Here is a 22,427-nt window from a genome sequence, read left to right as displayed (position 1 = left end):
AGCTGCAAGTAAAAGATCCTGTTGTCTAGGGGGTTATTGACAGATACAGCTACAACAATAAATCCAATTATGTATACTACTATATTAATATATATTGACTAAAGATGAATTCGGCATTCAAATTTACCACAGGGATAAGAGATGCAACATCAATGTATTTTCCTCCAGCAGACTTCATGATAAAGGTGAGGACGGTTATACTGGTTTGATTGATCTTAGTTCCTAGAAAGTTGCCTCTACAGTTACATAATTTGAAAAGGTAGGATGCTTAGGATATGGAATTGTAAGAGTATTTGACCTATAAATTTGGTCTTAGAGGGAAATACTCATATTTTACCACAAAAGACAAACAGAAAGAAGGTATGCAGGGTACCTCCTTGCTTTTGGGTTCTGGAAGAGTAGTGTCACCTGCACAATTAAAAATTCCAAATTAGATATTTGGGGTGTCTCCAAGTCTTGGGATACTATAAATTTTTACAGCAAATTCATAATGACTTCACACGTGTCATATTGAGTCAATTGCTCCTTTAATCCAAGATATACAGCAATATTGATAATTTCATTCACAGAATTGATCTCATTCGATTTAAATCTGAGACAGTGAGAGACTGAAGTGATGCTGATCCTCTTATGCCTTATGAAAACTTTGAAGGTAAGGTTATCCTCAAATTCCAAACTTGTTTTGATTTCTAGACTCTTGTTCTGAGTAGCTCAAGTTTTACGGGTACTTTTGGAAGAAGAAATCCTGATGATAATGTCTCCCGTAATAACTTATCAAACATATCAGTTGACGTGTGCAGTTCTTCCTCCTTGCACATTTCAGAATCTAAGTCCTGTTGACGTTGGTTTTCAAGTTGGAGTCTTTGACTAAATATGATGCTCGAGTTGGCTTTGCTAGTGGTAATGGGAAAGAAACATAGCCCAAAGGCTTAAGGCAGTCATTGTTTTGCTTTGACCAAACTGAGGGAACAGCATCATTTTTAGTAATTTCCTAATGAAGTCCTCCTCTTTAAAATGTAGGCCACATAACCTTGAATTTTCTGATAATATCTAGATGGTTGTTTTGATTTTAAGATCCGTCATTGATCTTGGTATTGCCCTCTCCCAACATTACTAAAGATGAGGATTAGGGGCTACATCGAAACCAAAAAATTTATGTTAAATAATGTCAGGATTCTTGGGGGTACTGTCATAACCCCTGTCTACATCCTGAGAGAAAGCATTCCCAAGAAGAGACAATTAAAAATCGCTATAAAATTTATTGAAACAAAAATAACACAATTGACACAAAAAAAAGTCATTTTTCATCTAAATAGTGAGTAATTTTAATAATACGCGGCAAAACATACAACCACTTTATGGAGCAGGCGTGGGTCTCTTCCACTGAAGAGGACAGTCCAGAAGCTTAGAGATGTCCATGATAAAACAAAAACTGGTAAACATTTTGCCAAATTTATTTTTCCAGTACAAATTATAAACATGTACATTTATGTGGAAAACCATATCAATAATTATTTATTAAAGAATAAAGATTGAAAAAGATTCGTGAGTATTCTGGTCCCTAGAATCCTCTCACTTTCACGTTTTCACAAATGATATAATTTGATTCTGCATAACATTTTCAAATAGAGTTTATTTGTGAAAATATATGGTTTGATTCAAGAGATGAATCATAGGCATGATCATTAATGTCTTGATAAGCCTTTTTATTTTTCTTAAATCCGATATTTTTTTACAACAAACATAATAATACTATAAAATTGTTGGAGCTTGTAAAGGAGAAATACTATGTTTTCGATTGTTTTGGTCACCCATCTTTTTCCTTGCTATTACTCAGTATCATCTCTTTATGTATTTTAACTCTATAGTTCTACCTCGTTACCTACATTTTATCACATAACCTTTGATATACAAAGAAACAGAAAAATAAAATCAGCAGGTAAATAGTCAAATAGGCCAATTATCCCCAAATATGGAATTGATATTCAATAATGATTGATAAACGTTAACAACTTAACAAGAGTTAATTCAACCAATAAACGTTCAGCGTACTGATTAGACAAAAAAAAGTAGAAACCTTCATAGTTGACAACAAAGTACACAGTAAGGTAACGCCATCTTGTATTTTAGTAAAATAGAGATTGCTGGGAAAATTCTTCTCAGCTTGTCATTTAAAAAAAACAACTAGTTTAATCAAAAAGGTTACAGACTCTCACAGTACCTTGAGGTTAATATATATTTTTGACTTTGCTGATGCCTTAGTTTTAGGACAATAGTATAAATATTTTGACATTTTTAAAATTTAAAGTTAAATCTTACTTTTTGTTTATTACCTTAGATTTTTTTAATAATAAACAAATGATTCTGGTCTTTCATTATTTTTAAATTGACTTTTATTTTATATTTTTTTACTAGTGGTTGTATCCGACATTTACGACGGTAATTAGGGCTCAGTGAACAGACCAACTTTGCTTCAATAATATAGATTTGATTTATTAATATGGAAGATAATCTCCTAGGAATCCACAGTGTTACTCTACGTTTTTTATGAGCATATTCACACTTAGTTACTCAATACTTAGATGTATTCTTCTCAAGAATGAAAAAAAAATTCTAACAGCTTGAGAAAATAAAAAACATTGATCAAGTTCACATTTATTATTTTATATAATGGATTGTCTTTTTTTTTTTCTTTTTAAATATAAGTTGGCCTAAAGGCTTGGAAAATTTCATTTATTTTTACATACCGTTTTTGTACAACGTTTATACTCCTTTTTTGTCTTCTTTTTTCATATGACGCACACGCTCAATTGCAGTCGTAAGGTACACACAAAAATGACTTTACGGAAACGATAAAACTATAAACATACACAAACAAAGATACTTTGCTTTATTAATCTGACTATTACAGAAAATTCCTATTTTATATATAATTAGGGAGACTAACCGTCCTCTTTTGCGCAAACAAAATCCTCTTTTTAGATCCAGAAAATCATAGTCGGATTATCACATCTATCGTTCGTGTACGTGGGGCGTCTGCAGCGGCTGGAGAAGTAGTTGCCCCCCCCCCCAAATATAGGAATTTTTGCTTTTTACTAGAAAATTTAATATTTTAAATTTAATTAAATTATTTCCAAAAAACATTAATTTTCTGTAAATAATCATTGTTTTTTAAAATTTTCCTCCAAAAAATTTAATATTTAACAATAAAATAATCCAAAAAATTTTATATTTGAAATTTAATTTTCAAAATTTCATCCAACAACTTAAAATTTTTGCAAATAAATGTGGGGTTTTCAATTTTTTTTTTCCAAAAAATAAATTTTTTGAGAATTTCTGAATTTTTCCCAAAATTTTTTTATTTTTGAGAATAGTTGTGGAGTTTTGAATTTTTTTTTGAAAAAGTTAAATATTTACAATTTAATTTTTGAATAATTTTTTCAAACAATTCCAACCCCCCCTAAATATTAGTCTGCAGACGCCCCTGTGTTCATGTCTAAGCGTTATAGCAGGTTATACATATTACATATCTTACATATATATACAAAAATAAACTTTTGAATCTTCCTCCTCCCCGTTTTTTTTTCTGCCTAGTAATAGTTTTTATTCTTCATTCTACAATTAAAAATTGGAAGGGAAGGGGAGAATGCATTAGACAGTTAATTCGTCTTGGATGAACACTTATGAGAATTCAATCTGTTTAATAATTTTTCAGGTAGTAACATGAAGGGAGATTGCATTAGCCAATTCGTCTTGGATTGCTAAAATTAAAATGAACACTTATGATAATTTAATCTGTTCATTAAATCCAAATAGTGACATTGTTTAGCTAATTTGACATATTAATTTGGTAATATTTTGAAGTACCTATGACCCATAATCTTTCTATTGAAGCATTGGATATTACGCCGGATACTAATTTATTTGTAGGTAAAGTAATTTTAAAGTTATCATGTAGTTGGTGCATGTATTAAGCGATCTTTACTTTAGGCAAGCTAGGAGAAGGTTAGTTTATTGACATGGGATTGAACCGGGTTTAATTTAGAAAGGTTATTATTTAACTTCATATTTGTGATTAAAAAGCATGAACAAAAAAATTGTAAATCATAAATTTAGTTTAGGTAAATACTGAGAGGAGAGTTTACTTGATTTTATTTATTGATTGTTTACTGTTACTGATTATTTGGTATCTATGAAATTCGTTGGGTTGCCTTCAATGCATGCGTAACTGTGGGAGTAGCAATACCTGTTTAGGAATAATTTTGACGAACATAACTTTTTTTTATCAATTCAGAAGGCTAACCAAAAACAATTTAACAATTTTTTAATTATTTTTCTGGAAAAAACTAGGTACTTGATCATTCGATTAAAATAGACAAGCATAAGTTATGAATAACATTATTGATTTTATTTTAAAATTATTTGACCACTATCATTTTGCGTCCGTGGAACGGGGAGGCTCATACTAGTATACAAATATAAATGATATTTTTTTTGAGAACAAATTTTCTACAGATATCATTAAATATATACACTTAGACGCCTACACGCATGATAGATGTGGTAGCCCGTCTTAACTCATAAAAAACTTGACATTCAATGAATTTATAAAAATAATATCCTCCAGACTCTCAAGAGAGGATGTAAAAATAGAGCATGTCCGGAAAATGTAGGTTCCCCCCACACATAGCAGAAAAATTAATCTTTCTTTCTTTAATTTCGGTTATTGGTTCCTTCGCTATCAAAACCAGATATTCCATGAATTAATAAAAGTGTCCGGACAAGATGTGGAAACCCTACTCTCGAAGATTAACTACTAAGGTAATTTGGCCCTGTCATACCTAAGGGTTGCCGAACCCTGCTGTATTTATATCAATTTAAATACATTTTTGCTTATCATTACGGTAACAAGTAGTATAGGAATAAAGACTACCTTTAAATACTTTATAGTAATTTACCTATTACCTACCATGATTATTTCATTTCTTTGTTGAAGAGAGAGAAAAAGAATTAGGCGGTGAATAGGAAGGTTTTTTGAAGGTCATTTTGTCTAGAAATGAAGATGATTCATTGCAAATCATGAGCACACCTTAGGCAGGTATTTCCTGATACAAAATTATGTTACTCAAGATTAATCTAAACAATACATCACATTCCCATAATCTATGCATGGGAAAGTACTTTTTATTTGGTTGTTATAGTTCATTAAGGGTAATGACAGTTTATTTATACAACAACATTAAATAATAACTTTATTGCTAAGAAATATACTGTATGTTTTAGTGATGTAACGGATCCATAAATAATAATTTCCAAGTAGTATGCAGTTCGTAGACCTTAAGGACAAAGATGCCAATAAGACGCAGACATGGGGCTTGAGTAATATATTTTGACTTGCACATGAGATTTTAATACCCGTACTTGATTTACGACTATAACAATCTCTTTTTCTATAAGAAAAAAAAATTAAAAATGTCATCACTTGCCACTCTTAAAAAAATGAAGGGAGATTATAAAAGGGTCCCACATCTTATTCCATGGTTTTTTAATAATTGAGCTAATCAAAACACTCTTGTGGTTCACCATAATAGATAAGCGACTCATTGACTTGGATATCCTGAGCATAGATTCACTGTTGTACTATAGGAACTGAAAGAATATTGGTTCCGTATACATCGCAAATTTTCTCGGTGGCTTTCGACGCGTTTTTCCCTTTCAGATAGTAAAAATTTAAAATATAGCAATTTTTTTCATTTGAGACCTCGATACTCGACGCTCGATAATTCACGACTGCATTGAGCAAGTGCCATAATGTCAAATAAAAACACACCCTAGCCTCTAAAACACCTTATCGTTTGATACGATGTGACCAATAGTGAACAAGATATACTTAGTAAAAAAAAAAAGAGCTGTAACTACAAAATTACTTTTCCCCAATTGATTTAACCTATTTTGAAAAAAAGGCAAATTTAACAATAAAAAGATATATTATATGGACACAATTTCTTAAAGAGGTCAAATGAAGTCTTGTTCCTTGCTAAGAAATGTCATTTTAAATTAAATAAATCATTTTTTCCAAAAAAGACCACTTTTAAAAAATGGAGGGAGATTATAAAGGGCCCCACATCTTATTCCATGGTTTTTTAATATTTGAGTAATAAAAAATGAGAATTCAGTCGGAAAGTTGGAAAAAAAACCAACCTTCAACCCCCCCCTTCCCCTCAAAGAAAAATCATTTGGCGGTTGTAGTGTAATGTATTTTTCCAAAAAAAGATAAAGCAGGTGTGTAAAAAAATGGAAGCATCAGCCTCACCCTACTATACAGGTTACCATTTGTACGAAACATAACGTCGTATTTAATTGCAACGTCAGTCATTTTAATTATCAACTACTGCGTACATTTACTTTACTATGCATTTTTTTAAATATTACATATTACAAAGGAAATTCTTTAATTCTTCTGAGAGAAGAAGATGTTCTCATCGGAATGGAATGATCTAACAAAAAACATCATTTACAAAGAGTTAACATAGTTTTTATAACGAATAACAGTACCAGCCTTTTTTCCGTTTCTAATCATAAATATATATTTTTTTCTTTATAAAAGTATCATCTTATTTATGGGTAGAGTCGTAAATCCTAAATATTTTTTGCGTGTGAATTTTGTTGCAGTTGGCAAACAGAACATAGGTAGTTTTTTAAGATTGTTTCATTATTCATTAACTCTTGACAAGAGAACATATGAGTATAAGTGCTACCCGCTCAGTAATGGTGGAGAGCAACATTAATTATTTGTCGGGGGGGTGTAAAGTGGAAGTCGTTGTAGGATATAGAGTAGAATTGAGGATTGAAAATGGAGTCGTTCCTACCTATTTTCTTGCTTGATACTGAGTGGGACATGTGTTTATTTCCTTCCTCTAATAGTTGCTTACACCTAATCCACTCAAAAGTAATGACAACTAAATTACTTTCCTCCAAAACTTTTTTCAAATTGTCAGGATTACCAGGTTCATTTTCGTTTTTTTACATACCAAAAATGCTTACCATTTACAACTCTAATAATGAGTTATTTATAATAACCCATTAAAATAAAATTTATTTTAATTGACTTTAGATTTAAGTGAAATGCCCATTTTCCAGATTAATATGAAGGATAGAAACTTGTACTCTCATATTTATAATCAAAGTTATCTCAACTTGTTTGTAATATAAAATAGATTGTTGATAGGGTTGACAGCATCAAATTATTATTAATAGAAGAGGGCTTTCTAGTTTTTGAAAAGAGAGTGTAGAAAGGGTAATAAAGCTTAATACATAGCTTGGCTTATGTGTCATATTTCATGTGTTGTTAAATATGCCCTTTTATCATTATTTTCTACCTTCTGGAGCTTTCTTTTCAACATTACAAAAATTATACTTCAAAAATTGGCCTTAATCTGTCTAACTAAGGGGGAAGCTAAAAGTGCAAAAAGTTTGCATATTCAATATATACAGTATTCCTTGCTTGATCTAATTTGCAGGAACGCACATTCTGCTAATCTTTAATCAACTTATTAGTAGACTCTTAGCCAGGGGACACTTCACTTGACCAAAACAATTTTCCCCCAATCATTGCGACACAAAACTTACTTAACCAGGGAAAAACGAATGGGAAGGTCATTTGACAGGCCTTTGTACTTAAAATAATTTAATTATTGGATTAAACCTACAAAATTAGAGGATTAACAAAAAATTAGCGGGTGTCGAACTTTGCTAATTTGACGTGTGCTTGATCCATTGATCTACCTTTGGAGATTGGAACCGATATAATGAACATCTCTACAGTGAGATTATCTTTATATATGTAGCTTGTTGATTCTGGTTATAATTTTCTACGTGTAAGGAGCACGAGGGATTTTTCAAAATGCAAGGGAAAATTATACAAAAGTTTTGCCCCTTTCACAAAAAAAAATAAATTAAATAACGCATAGCGAAATTGCAATTTATAAAAATTTTTAAATATTAAACATAATATCTGTATGGGATAGGTACACCTTTTAACAAATATTTGTATGTAATCAATTATTTAAAAAAAAAATATCTCTGCCGATTATTTTTTTCTTTTGTACTTCGTTGGGGGTAAAAATTATGCCATAATAATCGTTCATTTATTCCTCTAAATATATTTTGAGATCAAAACTTTATTTGTTTAAATATGACATATAAGAAGACAATTTAAGAATGTAGTTTAGGAATACTGACCTATATTTTGTTCCATTTGAATAATGCGCTTGTAAAATATCCCTCTACAGCAGTGTTTCTCAAACATTTTCAATCCCATCTACACTTTACGATTAATCAAATTTCCAATGACTCACCTTGATTAGGCTTTCAAAAAAAAAAATAGCCAATATCATAAAATAAAATAGAGATAAAAGGGGCACTTTACATTATTATAAAACTGTCCATGGCTCCCCCAAAAGTATAGGTACTTTGAGCTTGAGAGCCATTGTTCTACAAAATTTAGACAGGTAAACTTTTATGAATGAAGGGAGGTAATATTTATATGTTTGTTCAATAAATAACTTAGATACGCGCTTATTGCTTTTACTTAACTCCTGCTTTCTTTAATTATCTTTATTCCTTAAAATTACAACAGATAGAAGGCCTTTTTAATGCATTAAACTAAACGTGTATTGTTGTTATGCATCAAATATAAATATGGTTAGGACCTATCAACATAATAACAATTCCACTATTGGGATAGGATTCATTTGTGCAAATGAAGAAATTAAAACGGTAGGACATTTCTTTTCAGAACATTATATTTTTGATTAAAAGCACATTGTTGATTTTTTTTTTTTTTGTGTGGTAATTATATTGCACAATTTGATTTTTATTATTCCTTATCATACTTGTCGATTTTTTCCTACATATGCAAAAACATGTATAGAGATATTTCCCACCAATGCTCTATTCTAAGTTCATGGACAAATCATCAAGTACTGAAGATTTATCTAACCCATCTAATTATTACTCGATACATCCTTCTCGAATAGATGAAGAAAATCAATCTACAACAACAACGACAGCAGTAGCTGCTTCTGCTGTTATTGCCGCTTCAAAAGTTTTGAGTGCTGCAACAGATATTAAAACACATTTAGCAACGACCCGTCAAAGGGAAAACGATTCTATCTGTATTAACTGTCGTAAAATATGTGGGGCTGTAAGTACCTTTGAGTTTGAGTGATTTAGTAATTGTTTTGTGTTACTTAAAGTAATGTTAAACTGAGGTATAAATATTATTAGTTACAATAGGGTAAAAAATCAACGTACCTCTATCAAAATTATTGATGTAAACATAGAGTTTAATTTAACATAATTCCATGAATGATATCAGTTTTATATAAATTATATTATATGGAGACTTTGTCTTTTAGATAAAATAAAGTAGGAAGTTGGTACTAAATTTTTGCGATCTATAACGTTTGCTTATTAAGCATTAATGTAACTAATCACAACTATACAATCGAATTCATAAATAAAATTTTCTTTTAATTTACGTCATTAAGTAAATAATACAAAATATGTTTTGGAACTATCATTAATTATATTTTATATCATTTCAAAAATCGATAAATAAGTATTGTAATTGTATAAAAAATAGGGACAGTGATCCAGTGACATCAACTTTGCTAAAGATAAGATATGGCAAAGTAGCTAAACAAATACTACGTGCTCAGCATTGGTCTAAGTGACAACTTTTTTTTGTCTGCTAGGGCCATTGAGAGTACATGAATATTCATCTATAACTAACTACGTAAACTCCATGAATTCACTCTTTCAATTGAACTAAAAAGGAAATTTCTGCAAAGGAATGAAAAAATTACATACGCCACGAGGAAAAGCAACATCTTGCCTCGAAAAAATGGTTACTACGTCAATGAAATATTGAAGCTAACACTAACAAGGCACGTTACCCCACGTTGTTTTATAGCTTTGGAGTATGTTAAATTCCAAGGAAATAGCTGAAATATAGAGAAAAGTTTTAAATTAATTTGATATATTAAAGTGTCTTCTGAAAGCCAAGATATTGCAGATGATATACCTTCCCATACTCAATAGACACTAAAGCTGAAATATGAATATCAAATTCATGCATTGGACGCATGGAGAGAAAAAATTGTTTATTTGAAGATAAGTAAATATTCAATTTGTATGCAATTAAAAAAGAAAATATGTAATATTAATGTTTAATAAACAAACGCTATAGATAAAAAAATACCTATTATGTAACTTTAATTCATCCATTTGACAAGGTATCGATAACGATCAAGAAACCTAATAAAATGTAAAAGAAAAAAAAAATTCTGAAAAAATATATATATTATATTACCCCAATGGAGTATGAAGATTTTTTCCCCTTAACTGTAAATATGGTATATGTAAGTTTATATTGATTATATTAAATTAAATTTTTAGACAAAAAGAACAGATTCAACCAACCACTACCCTGTTGAATATGGTGACTATTTATATCACAGACGAAGAGAGGAAAACGAACCAAAGTAAGTTATAAATAATCATAAATGACTTTTTGGGGGAATTTTTCTTTCATAAAGGATTATGATAAATATTCAAAGATGATTTGAATAATATAAAAGAAATATTTTTAACAGTAATAATTAATTAATTATCATACATATGTCTACCTATAGTCCCGTTTTTAGGCTATTGTTTTTTTTATTGCATCAGCATAATTTTTGTTATAAAAATGATGAACCTTTAGTTATCATTAAAGATAACTAAAATACCTGAGATACGTACAATGTCTAAATGTAAAAAAGACACACTAATTTTGTGAAATATGAGAAAAACTCCAGTTTCATAGAAATACCTAGAAGGTTAGACCATTATGTAATCGGGCTTGCTATAATTTTTAGTTTGATATATCATACTGACTGCTGGGCAAGAAGGACATATTTTGACAAAACACACAACCAATCATAGTTTATGACGTCATTATTACTAAAATTTTCAATTTGATGTATCGTACCGACTACTGGGTAAGAAAGACAGACTTTCACAAAACATGCAACCACTCATACACTATGATGGCAATATTAAAAAGCGTGGTGGAAGTCAAACATCAGTCGTACACACGTTATGGTATAACCTTGTATTTCTATTAACCTTGAGAAAAGCTGAAAAATTCCTATTCAGCATAATTATAAGCAACAAGCAACCTAGAGTTTACAAGAGGATCAAGGAGCCTCTCTGACTCATGATATACAAGGGGCGACAACATAACTTTCTTTTTCCGCAAGGCAATAAATAAAGTTTTATACATCACAAATGTTATAATTTTTTTTTTCATAATGATTTAAAGTTTTGTTTTACACAGTTTTGAAAATCATATCAGATAGGTGACGTCCCCTCTTGTAATTAACCCAACTTCGGTATTTTGATACCCGCGTATTTTTTTTCACTTTTTGTTTTCTCTTTAAATAACTTTTCTTTAAGAGGTTAAATAGGGGGGGATTATTTTCTTACAAAAAGATTCAATATTTAATTGGAAATATATTTCATTAACAAATGTGAATGATAAGCTGACATCATAATTGGTTATTGGCAATATTGCAAAAGCTTTAAAAATGTTGGTTTTTCCAAAAGAAATCCGGTTCCTATCATCCGATTTTGACAAAATACATTAATTTAAGCTCCCTAGCATTATTGTCTGTTGAGTTATTCGTGTTCAAATAATTTTGCAAATTCCTTATTATGAAAATGAATTGAAAAAAGTTGTTTTTGCCAAGCTTATCAATTGATGATTAGAATTATAACATTTGAGACAAAATAACTTATTTTTTTATGTTTAAATGACCAATGAGGTTTCATAAAGCCTGCATTAGTACATATTTTGATTGTTTTCAGTAGAAAATTTATTCATGATTCAATTTTTTTTAAATGACACACTCTAACAAACATACATTTATATAGATTTGGTTCGTTGAGATTATCAAGTAGTGTAGATCAATTATCTGGAATCAATGAACAAGGAAGATGCTTAAATGATATGACAAATGAGTTACAAGAACTATCAGGATCGGTATGCAAGATTATTGTATATAGTTAACTAATTATTTATATATATAGCAGTTAAAATTATTATTTGAACTTTATTATGGTAGGTTAATATAGTAATACACATTTATTTTGTCAAAATTCGAATGATTTATTCAATGTACAATTCTAGCGATTAGACAATTTTCCAATTCCATTTTTATAGTACGATTTCTCTATAGTTTTAAAATAGGCCTCAGTTTCGGCAAATACCTCTAAATTATTTTCCTGTAAGTATTCTTTTGAGTTGTACAATTAAAAAGTTACTGGGCCACATCTGGCGAATGCAGTGGGTGGGAAAGCCATTCATAGCCTAACCCATACAATTTTGCCATCGTTTATTGTAATGAAACAACACTTTTTTCTTATCAAATGGGGTCATTTTTTTCGTGATTTTTACAATGCAATCTACTTGGCTAACTGTTGTGATGTAGACACATTTTATCCATAGTCACATATCGTCTAATAAGTTCGTATTTATTGCCGTTTAATTTCACTAAAAATTGCTGAGAATCACAACTACGTTGCTGCTTTTGATCGATTGTGAGCTCGCACCTCACCTGCTCTGCAACCACCTTTTGCATGCTCAAATATTCCTGCAAGGTATGTCTAACACACTCCTTTTGATATCTGTGGAGTCTCAGCTATGTCGATCAACCACACTTTACAATCCTGGAAAATTATTTTATTGACTTTTTTGATGTTTTCGTCGAAATCTACCTCTTTTTCGGGCGTCCACTACGAGAATCGTCTTCGACGCTCATTTCGCCTGGTTTAAATTTAGCAAGCCATTTTTAACAGTTGATTCTGTTGGCATAGAGTCCAAATAATATTTATCAAGCCATGCCTTGGTTTCAACAATATTTTTTTTACCAAAAAGCAATGCAAGAAAAGAGAGAGAAAAAGAAAAAGGATTTGCTTCGAAGACCCTCTTGAATGTCCGTCTTTTGGATCCCTCCTCCCTCACTACGGATATGCAACGAGTCATCTCGTGTCCATGCAGCTTGAAATAATTTATTTATACAGCGTGAGACATGAGGCTTAATGTTATAACAAATTATACAATATAGCTTTTTTTTATATTATACAACTAACTGGGGCATAACAATATATATTATGAGATTATATCAAAAAAGAGTTTTATTCTTGAAATATTGCCTGTGTCCTTATCTCAAATTGACAACGATATAGAGTGTCTTTGGGGAGGCTCTTTTTTTTTTAAATTAAAGTTCACACTTTTAACTGCCCAATGAGATACTTTTAAAAAATTTAAATGCATTCGTCTTGAAGCTCTGAGCCTCTGAATAAAAATCAACTATTTTCCACTTTAAACAAAGATAACTTGAGTTATAAGTATGATGCAGACATTTAAAAAATGTTTCAACATTCGACTTAAAAAGAAATTAACATAATTTATCCCTATCTCCAACACTGAAGGCTTAAAACAGCTTTGAACCTTAAAAATAACAAAAAAAAGTATGCCCTTTTTCAACAGGTCACGAGTCTCTGAGAGAGAAATAAAGGCCATATTTGGAATCAGGGGATCCAAATGTATTAAGTTGAGCATATGCTGTTCTAGCGCATAAAAAAGTGTGATTTTGTTGGATAGTCTAATTATTCGACTCGATATATTGGTCTAAATATACAAACTTTTGAGTATTCCAAAAGGCAAGTAACCTGAAATTTTTATGTTAAAGATTATGTTACATGACATGTTACCAATTGATTTTTTATTTTTCTCATCAAGCTTAACACTTTCTCGACAAATTTACCTACATATATACGTAGTAACTATATTGGACTACATTCCTCAGTCCCTGATTAGAATTAATACAACTCTACCAATAGTTCCGTAATCCGATCTATATCCAAGGACGAGCACTTGGATTTTTCTTTGACGGTTGACTAGTTTGAAAATTACTTTTTTTATAAAAGTCCCAAATTCTATTATTTTTAAAGACAAGCTACGACTATTGAACATTTATATTATTTTTACACTCTTCAGTAGTCACAAATATGGGATGGAGCACACTTAATATTAAAAGATTGTTAAGCACAATAATTTAAAAAGCAGTTAAAATTTTGCAATTTTAGTAAAATAAAGTTTGAATTATGTTTATATTTACATTTCAGTTGGGTGCACAAACATCATTTTGGGCTGATTATACTCCATAATTACTGCCCACCAATACTATGAAATATCAAGTAGTATAGTTCTGTTTACTAGTATAATTATGGTACCGGGTTCAAAAAGTACTATGTAAAATTAGTACTAGAACCGGTACTTACAGTACCAATACGTCATAAAAACATTGACTGTTCGATACTGTAACTCCTCAAATTTCTTAGCCTCCTCTTACTCAAAATGAAATTTTACTTTATAAAAAGGTCATTTAATTTCTGAACTACCCAAAACAAAAATTCTGGAGTACTCTCTTGTAAATAGATGTGAATTGCTCTTAACGAAATAATATAAAATGGGTACATTGTTTAAGTTAAATGAGATTAAAAGACCTTTAATATATTCATTTATTTATTTGCAGCTAGCCAGATTGCAAGATGCAACAAATAGGGTCAATTCGAGCACATTTCCTCGATTACCATCAGATTATAGATTGCTTCCGCGCAAAACATGGTCTGCACCGTCAGACCCTTATCCACCGCCTCTTTTATATGGAAAACTTGATACCTTACCCAAGCACAATGAATACAATCCTTCTATCTTGGATGATGAAGCAAGAAAGAATAAAAGAAATGGAGGTAATGCAATTACATTCACTTCACAAATTAATTAAGTTACTGTCTACACTGTTACAAATATATATATCAAGGGCTTGCAAAATCAATAACCCAACGTCCCGGATTCAGTGTCCAATGAGCAAACTACAAAAATATACCCCATTTTTTTTGGTAATAACAACTAACATTTTCTAATTTGCCAAAATAATCCATGTATTAATAAAAGTTCCAAAAATGTTGATTAGGTTATATGTGTAATCACTTGCATTAATACATTTTTTTTAAATGGCCCTGAAGAGTACCTACCCGAAGGGCTACAAGGGATTTTGAAATTTTGCAAGCCCTAGATAGGAAATATTGGATCCATCTCTGAATTCTGAGCCTTTAAAGATAAATAAATTCTGTTTTTTTAAAATTGAATTAGAGTCCATTACAGTGGGTCATTTTGGGGAGGTTTGATCATTTTTTCAAATTTCGAAAACGGGAAGTTGGAAAAAGGTTTGTTATACAAATAATTTCATCTAAATATGAGCTCGAGAGTGTGGGTTTTATAGGTTCCCCAAAACATATACATTTTAAGATGTATATTTTTTCTTATAATTGATTTTTGTGTGTGGATGGCTAACCCCTTTCATTCTATCGTAAAGACAAAATCACAACACTTATTTTTATGAAGATTAATTATTTATTAGGTAAAGATGATGATTAATATTTATTATATTAGAACAAAATGAAATATTATTTATTTAACAGGAAATACAAAATAATATTTCGTAGGAATTATAACTTTTTTTAATAAGAACAAAAATGGAATTTTTATGGATAAACAATACCAGTCAAGCTCTTTCTAGAATAAAATTTCAAACTATAATGAGTAACAATGAGTATTAAAAAAATCTACTGAATATGTATAAATATAGTTTCAACTAAAGTTGAAGTTATCCTAAAATTTAGAATAAAATGACATTTTTTAGAGTATTACAAATTTCCCAATATCCCCCCTCATCGATTTCTAAGATTTTTATTTTCAACCCACTCTAATGGCTAAACTAATACGAATACAGGTATATGTAGTGATAAAAATCGTGTGTATTTTGAGCATGTTTAAAAAGAGCAACCGGAAATCAATATGATAACTCTACAATTTGAAGAATGTTTTGGAGGAGAGCAGCTTTACTGTCATGGCGTTTCATTAGATCAGCTGTGACAAGGACTTAGAATTATAACTCCGCAACAAACCCTCATGGTTACTCTCCGTCCTTTGTGATCACAGACGAATGTTCAATGAGATTTTTTAATTTAATGGAATATAGTAGGAAAATAAATTTATTAGTCAGGAGCTAAATAATAGGTGAGGAAAAGACGAATAATTCTTCAGATTACCAATTCCAAAAAAACGGGGCAGCTAAAAAATACACAAGATTTCCATCACTAAGTATCACTGTAAACTGGAAACATAATTATGTATCGCTTTTGTAAATCTATTTTTTTCAAATTAAATATTTTTATTATTTAAGGTAATCAAATGATTGAGAATACAAACAGAAGTGGAGTTCGTTCTTATTTAAAAGAACTTGAAGTACAAATGGAAGACAAAAAAATGCGTAAGCAAGAGGAAAAATCTTCATTGGATTGGTGGGAAAAAAAACCACCAACTTTTGGTGCTTCACCCAGGCATTCGGTATATATGAAGTATTATATGCAGGAGGGTATGAAACTTTGGAGGGGTAAATTAAATTTATGTGACTTGTACAAGGAGATTGTACAAGTTATGAAGAGAAAAAAATTAAGTATATTTCTATACAGTTCTGGAACATTTGCCGAAAAATACTAAGTACATTTTACTATGATTTTTGAAGCATTCATGATTACCATTTATGTTCCTCCGATTTTGGAAAATCAAACGTTTGTTTAGACTCCTCGAATTGACCAATTTTTTTTATTTTTTATTTATTTTTTGTTGATTTATTTCAAGAAAAAGAGTGAATACATTAACATTATATGATATTGGTTTATGTTGTTCATTACTCTTATCATAGAGAACTCTTAGAGTGCTGAAGATGTGTGAATGGTGGGTGTAAAAAAAATCACTTTTAAGCCACCTGTCACTGCTATACATTATAGACCCCAACAACATCAAAATGGTAATAACACTCTGCAACAAAATGAAGTTCATGGAGCGCACGCAGGCTGAAACTCAAATTAAGTATTGTAGAATACGAAAATCACAATTAAAACTTTCAACTTGAAAGCCTGTTTTAAAAATCAAGTTTTTAGGGTAAAACTACGATTCAGTGGCATATTTCGACATGAAAGAACTATATAGATGAAAATTAAAATAAATAACAAATAGATACAAACATTTCATACTTTGAAAAATGAATTATTTATTACTTTATCTTGTCTATCATTAATAATAAATGTATATAACCACAAAAAAAATCCAGTGAAATGAAGGATCTTACTTGGAAGCTAATATATTTTTCACTTTTTATTCAAGCGCTTTATATCCTAGCTGAAGTTATAGAATAAACCTTATATTTCAAATTTAAAAAAATACCTTTAAAAAAAGGTCGATTTTGATTGATTTTTGTTCAATTTTGTTTTTTAAATAACAATAATATATGTGGGTTTCAGCCTGGGGGACAATGGTTTAATAGGTAGAAAACAATTATATTTATATATGTACAAAATTAGAAGTAGTCTATGATTCGAATCCTTCCTTTATTCCATTTTACTGTAGTTGTAATTTGAATTTTATTACAACATCATTGAATACACCTTTTAAGAAGTACATGGTTCATTCAGGATTTAGTTTATTAAAGATTTGACCTCAATTAAATTAAGGGTTTGTATGGTGTTTAATTGAAAAATAATGAAGTCGTCTTATTATAACTATAGGGTTTTAGAAGATGGTTGAGTCCTACTGACAGTATATAATCATATTCAAATATATATAAAAATATTTATTCATTTAGTATTTTTTGTCGAAATTGATTTTATCATATTTTCCGTGTAGGGTACTTGTGACAAGCTTTATTTTGGTTCAAATTCCATTATATTTTTGGCATTAATGAAATAAGACTTTTTTTTAAATAATTTGTCTAAATATGTGTGTATTCTGCTATACATACATTAGATCAGTGGTTCTTAAACTTTTTGTAATGTATACAACCATTATGACGAGACTAAATATTCAATTTCGAAGATTTAACTTTTTTATGACTTTCCACTAGGAAGAGCTTGTTTACCACAGTTTGAGGAGCTGCATCAACAGTACTGCATTAAATAATGTAATTAAATGGTCTGTATAATTTGTGTCAATGAAATTTAATAACCCATTTATTTACTAAAAATATGTTAATTAGAGATGTTCAAAACTTATATTGCAAATAACATTAAGATTAAATTAGCTAAATTTGTTACCATATATTCAAGTAGATTCTTTAGAGAGCAATTTTAAACCATTTAATCTTTAACGTGAAATATATAGATGGTTTTTTTTTACTTTTTGTATTACAATGAAAGTCTATGTGGTCGCCTTTCTTTTTACGTAATTAAGTTTTCCTTGAAATTGGGAGCTTTATTTGGTGAAATTTATAGCATTAAATGTCCAATAAGATATGAGTGTTGATTATTTGTATACTAGACTCAGGTCCTCTGTGCCATCTTGAGACTATGAATGTGTTGTTAGTTTGTTATTGTATTATTGCTTTAAGTCTCTTATACTGTGAAAGAGGCCAGGATTTTGTTTTAAACATACTTTGATTTGTATTGGAGTTCTTCCAAATCTTTAAAAAACTATTCGTTTTGTTTATTGTTTACTAGGTGATGCACACTGCTCACTCGAATTATAATTATAAGTGTAATTTTTTAGTATTAATTTAATTTATTTAAATAAACTATGATAAAAAAAAACTATTTGATTGTATTATATTGTATTCTGCTTGTAAGTATATTTTTTAAATCTTTGAAGAGTTTTCATACTGTTATATACCAAACAAATCCTCTGTTACTTTTGTTTTTCATGAGCACACTCAGGAAAGTTATATTTAAAAGTTTTTAACCAGTAAAATATTAATGTTCTTATTAATTATTTATCCTTTTATTTGAAAATTAAAACATATTAACGAGCAATGAGTACTATAATTTTATACTTATCTCTGTCAGCAGATATGCCATCTATCAAAGTTGAAAACATATACTTTTCTTTTTGATTTACAATCACGAGGATTTATACAATTTTTACATCCTTTATGATAAGAACTTAATAAAATAAAAATATTGTTCAGGTTGCTAACAACTACAAAACGCGCACGCTAAATAATGCTTAGGACTTACAACCCTAAACATATGTACTCTCCTTTTCTTTTCCTTTTTAATGTGACGTCCTGAGATTACATGGGATTGTTGCTAAACCTATTATAAGTCAATTAATTATTTTGTATATGTACACTCCTTACACTCTATATTACTATAGATGATCCAATTGAATCGGCCTTCTTTAGTGTGATTTATCTTTGCAGTAATCATTGTTTGATATTTTTTTCTTGGCTCTATAGACAGCTTCATTAATTATATTAAGTTCCATAAAACTGCAATTGAGAGATGATATAGAAGATACCTGTATCGAACCACGGTACAACCTCGTACCGTACCAGACCTAGTATATATATATATATATATGTATTTTCACCTGAGCTGAGATAAAACATTTATGTCCAAAGTAACCCCTCGATCTTTTGTTACTACAAAATATGAGTTATTTAGATTACTTTGATTACAGTATTTTAAATACTTATCGATACGACTTTAGATATAGCCAAAAAAAAGTAATTTCTCCTGGGAAAAAATTGTCACCCTGATTTTAAAAAAAAACCCAAAGGCTCAATCCGAAAGGAGGTTTACATGTTGGCTTTGCTTCATGGCTCGCTCACAGTAAAACCAACCATATTTACTCATCTGAAATTTCATTTTTTAAATTTTCATCGATAAGTCATTTGATATCATTATTTCATTCAAATCGGTAGAAACTCTCGTGTGAAATGATTTTTTTTTTTTTTTGGTTTTGATGTAAAAAGAAATATGCAATGGGTAATTTATATTTCCCATTGAATATCCGCTGAACATAAGAATTTTTTCCTGATGAGTAAGAACAAATATAAACTTACTGCTCATGATACAATAATTAATTGAATCTTTAAAAATATCATGAAGCATGACATTTTATCAGGCATTTATTTTTTTATTTTTTTATCACATTTATAACTATATTAAGCCTTTCATATCAGCTAGATCCATTATAAATCCACTTTAAAAATTAGTTATACTATGAGATATTGGTTACTAGTGGTAGTGCCTGGGATGGCAGGAAGTTATTAGGGGTAGACGAAATTACCAACTTTGCTTCAATAATATGGAAGATAACATCCCTACAAATTCGTTCGTCTAATACTCCGTTTTTTATGAGCACACTCACACCTAGAAACTCAAGCAATATTTTGATATTTTCTCTTCAAAAGTAAAATAATAATAAGAACAGATTGAAAAAAAAATATGACTTGATGAATCATGGTGTACTTTAGGTCGTTGATAACCCTATATAAAGTGCTATTCTTTTTTTTTAAATTTTATATAAAGTACGACCAGCTTTCTTTTTCTTTTTTAACTTTTAACCTGATAAAGAAAAAAACTTTTGTCTAGGTTTAAAGTTGGTGTTGCATCTGAAAAGCGCACCACTTTTCAGTTAAAAAAATAAAAAAATAGAGGTACATTTAAGTTCTCCTTGACATCCGTTTCATTTTACTGGATGGACAAATTACCTGGTACGCTAAGCAGTACGCAATCATGAAAATTTATGAAAGTATCCATTTATGTAACTAAAACATTTTATAAGTTGAGATTAAGATATATACAACAGTTTTTATCGGTGGTACTTTTTAGTCACATCTACGGTACCAACGGACAATTTTTACTTTCATCGATGTAAATTTTTCCAGACTGTCGGGGAAAAAATACAAATATGAGCTATACTATAGGTTTTGGTAATGACCTCCTAATTTATTTTTTTCTGTGCCATCAAAAACCGTTACCCTCCATCCAGTGTACCGGAAGTTCTTCAAAATGAGATCAAATTAAAAAAAGGAAAAAAAATATTACAATTATAGCATATAGAAAGAAAAAATTATATTTAATTTTTTTAAATTTTTACTAACTTTTTTGACTTTATCCTCCAATCGGTTGTTAGTTAAAACTCATGAAGTAATTATTGACGGCATACAAATATAAATAAATAATTAGGGAGTTTCTATTTATTTAGCAAGTTATGTTATTACATTTTTTTAAATAAAACTATTTTATTACTTATTTTGAATTACAACAAATTTTATTCTATAAACTTTTTTGGTATTTAACATACAAAAGGGCGTATAAATGCATAGTTTTTAAATCTTTGAATACTCAGTAAATTAATCCATGAAATCAGACTTTTGAAAGATTTTATTCAATTTAGATCTTGAATGATGTGTAACAATTAATTTTTGGTGTCTTTTCTCATGATCATATGTTATTGGGATTATTTTGTTGTTGATGCAACATATCTTTCAACGTTTTGAGATTGACACGGAATATCTTGTATAGTTAAATCTTCACCTTGTGCACATTTTAATAATTCATTATTTGTTGTATCAAATGTTATAGGATATTCAGTTTTGTATTTTCAGGAATAGTATTCCAGTTAGTTAAATATATGTAACTAGTGGGGCGGAAATTTAGAAAAAAAAATTATAGGAAAAAATTGTCTGACTTAACTGTTTTGTCTTCTTTTACGATCTTCTCAGATGATGTTAACTGCTTTTTTCTTGTACTCAGAGGTTTGAATTGAACAGGACATTTTCTGGATGTGCAAAGAAGGAATTTGTGTTAAATGAGGCTGATATTACATTTATTTCTTTAGAGTTGAGATGCTGGTTTGCTTAATTTATTGATAAGAAAAAGGTTTTGATCCATATAGGTATGATGCGTGGGATTTTTTTTTATATTAAGGAAAATCATTACAACAAGTCTTTTAAGCTCCATTGATAGATTTTTTTAATTGAATGTATAATCTTTAAAGGTTAGAAGCAGTGGTAATCCGCCTTGCATTATGGATTGTTTTTCAATAAAATTTTCAGTTACATAATGTGGGTCCTTTTGTACAATCTGACAAATCTGCATAAAGTACTGCAGATTTTTACTCAAACTTTTATTTAAATCTTCATCTATGTCTAGTACACATCCTTTGATAGACACAAATTTTATAGACTCCGTTTTACATGGAAAGTTTGAAATTTGAGAGACTGTCTTACCTGTATAAGATGATTTTTTTAAGTCAGGTCATTCAAGTGAAGTAAAAAAGTAACCCATTGCAGCGGTGTTTCCAATTTTTGTTCAATCTGTCTAATTATTCCACCTTGATATCCAGTGTTTACAGGGGGGGGATCATCACTTCCAATAGCTCTGAGGTAATTGATACTTCCAGATTCAACAATTATGGTATGCAACTCATTTGCAATGTGTAGTTCTTTTCCTGATATTGGTGTGAAATG

The 22,427-nt window shown here is 29.8% G+C and overlaps 1 protein-coding gene across 2 annotated transcripts in view; it reads left to right on the top strand.

Moving 5' to 3' along the window:
- Window positions 1-8,604: 8,604 nt before the first annotated feature.
- Window positions 8,605-22,427, top strand: part of LOC121114825 (uncharacterized) — a 20,826-nt gene continuing 7,003 nt past the window's right edge. The window contains exons 1-6 of one of the 2 annotated variants that reach the window (XM_040708904.2): window positions 8,605-8,778; window positions 8,933-9,205; window positions 10,462-10,547; window positions 11,980-12,088; window positions 14,646-14,862; window positions 16,359-16,522. In XM_040708904.2, coding sequence (XP_040564838.1) covers window positions 8,701-8,778; window positions 8,933-9,205; window positions 10,462-10,547; window positions 11,980-12,088; window positions 14,646-14,862; window positions 16,359-16,522 — 927 coding nt within the window. In that variant the 5' untranslated portion in view covers window positions 8,605-8,700. The remainder of the gene's footprint in view (window positions 8,779-8,932; window positions 9,206-10,461; window positions 10,548-11,979; window positions 12,089-14,645; window positions 14,863-16,358; window positions 16,523-22,427) is intronic. The other variant, XM_040708905.2, reaches the window with a different exon arrangement.

The sequence above is a fragment of the Lepeophtheirus salmonis genome, chromosome 3, assembly GCF_016086655.4.
Source record: "Lepeophtheirus salmonis chromosome 3, UVic_Lsal_1.4, whole genome shotgun sequence".
Classification (NCBI taxonomy): domain Eukaryota; kingdom Metazoa; phylum Arthropoda; class Copepoda; order Siphonostomatoida; family Caligidae; genus Lepeophtheirus; species Lepeophtheirus salmonis.
The sequence above is the reverse complement of the archived record's forward strand: the minus strand, read 5'-3'. Positions and strand labels throughout refer to the sequence as shown.